A 9,070-nucleotide genomic window follows, 5' to 3' on the forward strand; every position below is an offset into this window, starting at 1 on the left:
GGGTAAGAGTTTTTAGTGATTAGTTTGTTGGGGTAGTCAAGAGCGGTCAGTCGTAGAGAAAAGAGTTTGTGTATGAAGTCGTAGTCATTTTTGGTTTTTGATAGTCTGCTGTATCGTACAGTTTCAGTCTTGATGATGCCTGTGAAAATGTGTTGTGGGGGATTTGATGAGAAATGGGGGTACATGTATTTGTGATGGGGTTTTTGGTAAATTTGATGGTGAATTTTGTGATATAATATGGTGTGGTAATTGAGGGAAATTGTGAGGTCTAGGTAGTGAATGGAATGACAATTGGTGGTGAAAGTGATAGGGATTTGGGAAGGATATGTAGTGGATAAATGGTTAATGATATCTGTAATGTTGTTTTTGTCTGTGAACAAAAATCCGTCGTCGATGTATCTACAAAAAAGGAAAAGTCCAGTGGTGTTGCGTTCCGAAAAGAAAGTTAATTCCCTGAACAGCAAAACCAGGTCAGCGATTTGCTGGCTGTGGTAGCTGCCCACAGCAACGTAACCCCTTTGATTTGTTGGTAAACGTCCTGTCCTGAAAAGAAAAAGTTACATTTGTTAATAAAACTGTTTAAATTAAAACACGTAATTTTTTAAGTACAGATTTTCTGAAGTAAGAAATTTGGAAAAAAATCAAACTTTGCCATGGTATAGTTACTAAGGTTAAAGCAAAGAATCGCCAACATCACCGAGCGGCTGTCTATGAATTAACACTTACGGCTCAATCAACAATTTCAGTGACTCAATCGGCCATCACAATTTATATTTGTTTCAGTTAATTTCAAAACATTTTAATCGGTTTCTTTCAACTTGTTACTAAACAGTAAAAAATGAGCATGTTGGCGTCTACTTTTCCAGTTATCAGTGGTGAACGGTACCCTAATATTATGATAACTCGCCCAAACAGCAGCACATATATCCCTCGAATGGTTAAGTAAACCATTTAAAATTCGATTTATTTTTCAGAGAAGAAAACTTGTCAGCAGTATTTATGATTTCAATACAATTGTGCCACACAAAAAGGCAATGGAAATTTCCATGTAATACTCATTCACGTATACTTAACATTATCAGTCATTGTTAAACAAAATTGAACGGGTACATGGAAATTTCCATGTAATACCCATTTGCGCGTAAAAAAAATAATTTTAAACACCTTTGGCCATTAAACAGGTCCATGGAATTTTCCATGTACATGTAATACTTACTCGCGTATACAAAACAGTATCAAACATTCTTAATCAAAACAGGTACATAGAAATTTCCATGTAATACTCATTTACGTATACAAACAGTATCAACCATTCAGAACCAATTTAAACAGGTACAAGGAAATTTTCATGCAATTCTTATACGATTTCATTGTGCCGGATAGTGCCTCACCAAAATGATCTATGGAAATTTCCATGAAATATTTATCCTCGTATACAAACAGTATCAAACAGTCCTGACCAAAGCGGTACCGGTACGTGGAAATATCCATGTAATACCCTTTCACACGCAAAAAATAATAATAATTTCAAACTTTCTTGGCCCAAAATGGGTGTATGGAATTTTATAGTGACATATTTATAGTGTCCGAAATTCCTTTTCAAAACAAGTTTATGGAAATTTTCATGTAATACTCATTCGAATATTCAAAATAGTATCTGTTTCATGTTTTGCTAAACAAATTCTCCACTCGTCGTTATCTTTGGACCCTGATCACGGCTTGCATGCTGAACGGCTCAGCGTGACAGCTTCTTTCCTAAAACCAGAAACAGGCTTCTCGTCCTTATATACGGATAATAAGTTCACGTTCCTTTGAACCGTCAGTTTGAGGCAGAAACTCACTGAAACACATAAAAATAAGGGATAAACAAGTTATTACTTTTTGCAGGTATTGGCATTGTTTACAGATGGTTTGACTGCCGGTTACTGCAAGTCAGCAATTTTGTCTCACTTCTTTTAGCAATTTAGTTACTGTATTATGGCATAGAAAATAAAGGAGTCAATGTCTGTAAAATGTGCAGCTTAAGTACATTTTATTTGTATAATTGTGTCTTACCTAGAGTATACGAGTCTCCAAACAATAATACAATCCCTCTTGGAGGCACGAAAAGCTTTATGATATGCTGCATGAGGTCCACCTCATTCTCAGCCACAAACCAATTTGTGGCACTTTTCGATGTGTGCCAACAATAATGACACTGGCTCTTACGTTTACGTTTGTCGTCGTAAACATCGTAATCGACAAGGTCTCAGCATCAAAAGAAAATGGTTCACTTGGTTGTACGGAAATAGTGTTTGACTCATTCTCACCTCACCGTTTTTTTGCCTTGATTTTCCTCGCAGCCACTGGTAGAGGAACTATTTGCAGGTCGTTTGTCAGAACTTGACGTGGGGAACAATTCTACTTCTAGTAATTTTCTGACTTGTTTTCCAAATCTTGAAATGTCAGAAAATTCTCGGTACAACAGTTTAGTGAGGTCGTCGGTGGGATTTAAGAACAACTTGAAACGTCCGGGAGAAGACTTTTTCCGAGGTTTATTTTACCTAAGAAACAATGAATGCCGTTTGAAATATCATAAAACCATTTTACCGTATCTTTTACGAATTACATTGGTGTGAAAAGTAAATTCGATTGAAAATGCGGCATCGCCGGCTCCGTCCAAACACGTTTAGCGGAAACGGAGACCAGAAACGGAACTTTCTTGCGGCATTTTTGAAAAGTGTTACAGATTGATTGCTATTGTGCTCGCATTGCGAAATGCTTTAAATTTGTGTGGGAAATTTCATGTAAAAGGTAGTAAAAATTGAGAGTGAATGGTCAGAGTAAGCTAAACGCCGAAAGGAGGGAAATCCATTGCCATAGACAGGCCAAGTTTACTCAGTGCGGACCTTTTTGGAAGCCAAATCAAATGCAGCTAATCTAAGACACAAGAATATTTTGTCCTCCAAACTTATTTTTCTATTGCACGATAGGAAATGATCCTTATCTCGTACAAACTCAAAATGATCTTTCTTAGAGCAAATTCTCTTTTCTTTTGACTGAAGCTTAAATTTTTCAGAATTCTCGAAACGAAACGTACCTTGAGTTTCCTTCGATCTTCACTCGCAGGCTTCATGTGAACAACAGACCCAGGATCAGTGCCATCCTGCGCTAGAATGGATGATTTATTGTAATGATGCAGTGTGCCGGCGCACCTCTCCGTTTTCTGTTTTCGCGAAGTACCACTTTCTGTCTGAATAGTGCCGCTTTTCCCTTTTTCCTTCTTTCGAGTAAGGTAGCGAGGACCCTCTACCACGTGTTGTTGCCATATCTTTTCACTAACTGAGTTTTTTGAGCCTGGCTTGTCAAATAGCTGACCTGCATCAACCCTAAAGAATGTGCGACCACCATTTTGAATTGAGATCATTTAAGCCGTATCGTTTGTTTATTGGTTAATATGCACACCCCATAAGAAATTCTTTTGTATGCCCGATGACGTAGGAGTTTTCAAATTTCCGACAGCCGCATCACGCTGTTGAGGAAACTGTTAGTTTTTTCAAACTGAAATAGGAATACATGAACGGCTATGGATATTATGGATTACTCTAGTTCGGTTGCAGAAGAGCCACTGTCACTCTCGATTCCTTCAAGTCTCGCCGAAGAACCTTTGGTAGAAACATCAGTTACTGAAGAAAGCTTTGAGAGCCGAGCTACGAGAATAGTAGAGTCAGCCGTGGAGGTATTTCAACGTCTCTTAGCAAGCACGCCTGCCAAACGGAAAAGGGAGGCCTCGATCGACTACCGAATCGTTAGACTCTTCAAGAGCTGAAACACCACTCTCGCCTGAGCACACAGCTTCCAAAGAGTAAGAAGTAGAAACTTCTAGCGCTGCAGGTTGTGAGGACGATGACAATGTGGTCCTTTCTGAAAATGAAAGCCTCAGCGGCAACAAGGCGCAAAGCGGCAACCTTGAAGGTAAATTTCTAATCAGCTCTTCCCTAACCTCAAAAACAGAACGTTTTTCTTTCTGTTTGAGGATAATAATTCTCAATTCAGAAACACTGCAGTTGATATAGGGGGAAAAGTAGAGGAATTCTTTGATGTTCTCAAAGTAACAGATCTCGTTATGAATAGCCGGAAAACTGTTTGCCAGCTTATACCGTCCGTACAATTCAATACCTATTCACGCAGCCAAGGAGCAATTAAGAGCTCCTCCAAGTGTTTCTCCTCCAGTGTTTAAAATGATGCTAAAATCGTGGACGTGGCTGAAAAAAAAAGGATATCAGTGTATTCCAAAAGTTAATTTTTCCGACTAATCCAAAGTGAAAAACGAGATAGGAACGAACTGACCTCAAAAACCCAACGCCGGAAACGCGCAAAAATGAGAGAACTAAAACTTCATTTTATCAAAGTTGAAGATCAGTCCAGGAGGTTTTGCCCCATTTTGAAAGAATTTGACAAGTTTCCGACTTTAGACGTAGAGGAAGACCGGGAATTCAATCGGGCTTTGGGCGGCGCATCCAAAGCAAGTAAAAAAGGCTTATTGTGAACATTGTGAAGAACACGTATTAGTGAGCTGGATTTGCACTGCAAAGTGGAGCGTCATAAATCCATAATACAGCAACTAGGATGATAGTGGAACAATCTTGACGCCCTAATCTATAAACTACCGTCTATTGGGAAATTAGAGGATCAATAAAAAAGGCAGTTTTCATTTCGATGTATTTTGATAAATTTTTTGTAAACAAGAATTGTAACAGAAGGGCCGAGTTTACGTAATTTTTGTTATTTAGTCATTTATTTTAAGCCTCTGTTATGTACGGGCAAGGTGGAAGGAGTGCCTGACCTTATTATGTAAGATATTTCAAGTTCTGATTTGAAAATATCTGACAGAGACACATTGTCTGCAATTTAGAAAGTTTCATCATACTTCTTAGTTGTCATCTTAACCAAATTAAAAAAGGATAAGTTGATATTTCTAACCTAGTAAACAAAGAGAGACGTATCTGTCGCAGGAAAAGTTCGAAAAGTGAAAAAACCTGGAGGTTGCGATCGCGAGAAGTGTCATGCTGCTTCTTTGAAAGAAGGAAAGGCTCTAAAATCCAAAGCGATAATTGTGGTAATTAGATAGGAAGTATCACGAACTCCCGCAGTGACATATCGTAACGCATTCCTTAGGCCTAGTTTATACGTCGCGCTACGGTCGAATTTAATTCAGACGAATTCGTCGTTCCGTCGACGTAAATCGTGGCGTGGTTTTATGCGTCGAAATCAGTTGGATTGAATTTATTTCTCTTCCCAAATGCAGTGCCTCTGGTCAGAGGTGTCATTTTGAAATAAATTGAAATACATCAAGAAAATGCATGCATTTCATTATACGCGACTCTCGGTGCGACGTTAAAACTGAAGACGCGTTATCGATATTTTATCCGTCTGACGGATAAAACGTCAAGGACGAATTTAATTCACCAGACGAATTTAATTCGTTTTAGACGTCGCGCTATCGTCGAATTTAATTGCTTGTGCGACCTTGAATTAAATTCGACTGTAGCGCAACGTATAAACTATTAGTGTCGTTTATTGGAGAGACTGGGTTCGAAATAGCCATTACAGAGTGGACGTAAACACCAAAACAGCCAACAGCGTAACGACTTTAAAAAAAAAAAAAAAACAATCAATCGATATTATTTTGTTGCTGGCTATGCCATATAGAGCAGAAGAAGTGGGGAAGAGTAAACGTTTTGGTCGTTTTTTGTAGAGAGAGGAAAAGAGGCTGCTTGGGTGATTTGTTTCCGCCGTTCGCTGTTTTGTTGTTTACGAGTTACAGTCTTTTACTTCAAGATGAAGGCACGAAGGCGATTATTTAGCCTGGTTCTCAGACGATACAAGGCGCCCTCGTGATTTTGACGGATATTTGAGAAACTGGATTCAGACCGTCTGAGATTTAGGCTAATATCGACTCAAAGTTACGAAATATTCATCAATTCTGTGGGTTTCTGTATATTTAAGGCAACAAAATCTGGATGTGCTGAGAAATGCTTAGAAGCCGTGGATCTCGCAGAGATGTGCATGATACGTGGGAATCTTCTGGGCAATAACTCGCTGCAAACAAGGTAAATCGTACTTGATGGGCTATGGATGCACGCCAAACTAAATGAAAGGTACAGTACATCTTATGTTGTCCTTTAGTTGCACCAACAAGCTTCTTCTCGTATATAGTCTAAATCATAAATCAGACTAAATTAAATAAAACGAATTTGTAACCATTCCTTTTATAACGTGATTCATGAACAAAAAATTCCTTCAAATCTAACTTTTGTCTTTATAGGTAAAACTAAATTTGGACGCACTCATGAAGCTGCTGACCAGATGTTTAACAAGTAAGAATCAGAGTTTCATTTTCATTGAATTCAGTTGAGAGGAAAACTCTCTTTGAGAATAGTTACATTGCAGAACCATCTTATTAATGCTGCCGATTTCAGTCAAAGTTTCACTGCTGGGATGCTTAACTGCCAGCTTCAAAATACTAAATGTTGTTGTTAATTGTTAGTCATATTAAATTGTGTCTTACAGGCTTTCTGAATTTTTGGTAAAGAAGGACACAAGAACCTCTATAGGTACTGTTAGGAGGAATGCTGTCACTTTTGGAAAACATTCGCTTAGATATATGGGACCCAAAATATGGGCAATTGTACCAAGAAATGTAAGAGAACTGACATCCATATCATCTTTTAAATGTAACATACGTAGAATAGACCTTGTTTCTAAATTGACTGATAGTAAATGTGAAAACTGCCTTTTATGTAAGACTTAGGTTAGATTTTAAATTGTACATATATATTGTTTTATTTTTAAATTTCTTAAATTTTTAGGTAGTATTTAGTGTCCCCAGTTAGTGGTTGTATAACTGCTATTTTAGATTTGACACATAAATAAAGGTTGTTGTTGTTGTTGTTGTTGTTGTTGTTGCAATCAGTAAACTTCTACCTTAAAAAATGAGTAGTAGTAGTAGTAGTAGTAGTAGTAGTAGTAGCAGTAGCAGTAGCAGTAGCAGTAGCAGTAGCAGTAGCAGTAGTAGTAGTAGTAGTAGTAGAAGTAGTAGTAGTAGTAGTAGTGGTAGTAGTAGTAGTAGTAGCAGCCTCAGTAGCAGCAGTAGTAGCAGCAGCAGTACTAATAGTGGTAGTAGTAGTAAAACTTTATTGAAATTGTCATTACATGAAGAGCCATCCTAAGCTAGGGAAAAATCCCTTACTAATTTGGGGACACTAAAAAAGAAAAAAGACTAGGAGCTATTTACAGAGGTATATATATTAATTAGTTAACTAAGAGAAAATCTATAGTTAACTAATTATGGATTTGTATTAAAAAATATATATATATAAAATTCAAGAGGAGCAGAGTAGATTTGTATAACTATTGAGACAGTCGTGTAGTTATATTTTAAGCCTTCAATTGATTGATGTTTATCCTCTCCTGACAATATGGATGGATACAATATCTTAAAATGTTTTCTCTTGTTAATTGATAGAGCTTGTGACCTCCTTTGAGAGTTGTTACACCCCAACTCCAAAGGCTGCCGAGGTTGAGCATGTTTTTGCTGTGAAGGAGGGGATGTTGCCCATTTCACTGGGGGAGTGGCAAAAAGGAAAACTGGAAACTGGTAAACCCTCATCCACTGAGAACAGCGGTTAACTGTAGTGAAAGTAAGTGGAAATATCTGCTGTACAATGGAGAATAAATAGAAACAAAAAATCTCAACAATACTTTCCATTAACAATTATACTCTGTTCATGCACTGAAGATATCTGTTTTGCTCAGATGGAGTGTGATGATCTTACATTTTAATTCTTAGCATTATACAAGACCAATAATGATAATAATAATTGTAAATAACAATAATATTAGTACCAATGACAAGTACTATTAGAAAAATCACAAACTGATCTCTGTTACAGCTTGATGGTATACAACTGTAAGTTACTTAAATTAGAAGCTTATTTATTGTTGAGGTCATTTCATTCTCTACTGTCTGGTTCATGTCCTTCAAATATTAAATTTCTGGAATAAGCGTTTTTGCTACAGTTTTTTAAGCTTTCTTTATTTATGTCAGGCTGATGCAGAAATAAATGTTGATGTCCCCCCCAGATTATGTTATTCCAGATACAGAGAAGCTTGAGCATCAACGGCTCAGGTCAGAATTTGGAAAGTAGATTGTCAAAATATAAGATTTTCAGTTATAATCGACTCACACTTGTGAATGGAAATTTCCATAGATCTTCCAGTAGAATGGTAAAATATAAGATTTTCAGTTATAATCAATTTACACTTGTGCATGGAAATTTCCATACATCTTCCATTGACATGGCAAGATTCAAGATGTTCAGCTATGATCAATTCACACAATGTGCATGGAAATTTCCATGGATATTCCAGCAACATAGCTCAAATGAAAGAATTTTTCAGTCATGATCGATCCAAACAATGTGCATGGAAATTTCCATAGATCTTCTGTATGATAAAATGACGTATCTTAGATATTCAGTTGCAATCGACTCACACATGTGCATGAAAATTTTCATAGACCTTCTACTAACATGGTAAAATGTAAGATGTTCAGCTCTAATCGATCTAGGCATGTGCATGGAAATTTCCATAGACCTTCCATTAACATGGTAAATGTAAGATATTCAGCTATAAATAGATCTACACATGTGCATGGAAATTTACATAGACCTTCCATTAACATGGTACAATGTGAGATGTTCAGCTCTAATCGATCCAGACATGTGCTTGGAAATTTCCATAGACCTTCTATTAACATGGTATAATGTAAGATATTCAGCTGTAATCGATCTAGACGTGTGCATGGAAATTTCCATAGACCTTCCACTGACATGGTAAAATGTAACATGTTCAGCTCTAATCGATCTTGACATGTGCATGGAAATTTCCATAGACCTCCCATTAACATGGTATAATGTAAGATATTCAGCTGTAATTGATCGAGACATGTGCATGGAAATTTTCATAGACCTTCCATTAAGATGGTATAATGTAAGGATGTTCAGCTCTCAATGATCAATCTAGACAT

The 9,070-nt window shown here is 37.1% G+C and overlaps 2 protein-coding genes and 1 long non-coding RNA gene across 6 annotated transcripts in view; 2 read left to right on the forward strand and 1 right to left on the reverse strand.

Moving 5' to 3' along the window:
• Positions 1 to 926: 926 nt before the first annotated feature.
• On the reverse strand, positions 927 to 4,357 carry LOC148721742 (uncharacterized). Of its 3 annotated transcripts, none has more exons than XM_088737263.1 (3): positions 3,080 to 4,357; positions 2,315 to 2,543; positions 927 to 1,840 (listed from the first exon to the last, which is right to left on the reverse strand). In XM_088737263.1, the coding sequence occupies exons 1-2, from the start codon at positions 3,404 to 3,406 to the stop codon at positions 2,535 to 2,537; spliced, it is 336 nt and encodes a 111-aa protein (XP_088593389.1). In that variant the 5' UTR covers positions 3,407 to 4,357; the 3' UTR covers positions 927 to 1,840; positions 2,315 to 2,534. The 3 variants fall into 3 exon arrangements, with proteins under 3 accessions (XP_088593389.1, XP_088593387.1, XP_088593388.1); XM_088737261.1 differs by having other exon boundaries at positions 2,310 to 2,543; XM_088737262.1 differs by having other exon boundaries at positions 2,056 to 2,543.
• A 1,088-nt stretch (positions 4,358 to 5,445) lies between these two features.
• LOC148721743 (uncharacterized) overlaps positions 5,446 to 9,070 on the forward strand; it is a 4,442-nt gene continuing 817 nt past the window's right edge. The window contains exons 1-4 of one of the 2 annotated variants that reach the window (XR_015992861.1): positions 5,446 to 6,140; positions 6,308 to 6,359; positions 6,553 to 6,682; positions 7,508 to 7,647. This is a non-coding gene — a long non-coding RNA (uncharacterized LOC148721743). Of the gene's footprint in view, positions 6,141 to 6,307; positions 6,360 to 6,552; positions 6,683 to 7,507 lie in introns of both variants that reach the window. The other variant, XR_015992860.1, reaches the window with a different exon arrangement.
• Positions 7,664 to 9,070, forward strand: part of LOC148721744 (uncharacterized) — a 17,670-nt gene continuing 16,263 nt past the window's right edge. The window contains exon 1 of the mRNA XM_088737236.1: positions 7,664 to 7,682. The gene's annotated coding sequence lies outside the window, so the exon portion shown is untranslated. The remainder of the gene's footprint in view (positions 7,683 to 9,070) is intronic.

Source organism: Stylophora pistillata, chromosome 10 (genome assembly GCF_964205215.1).
Source record: "Stylophora pistillata chromosome 10, jaStyPist1.2, whole genome shotgun sequence".
In the NCBI taxonomy this organism is placed as follows: domain Eukaryota; kingdom Metazoa; phylum Cnidaria; class Anthozoa; order Scleractinia; family Pocilloporidae; genus Stylophora; species Stylophora pistillata.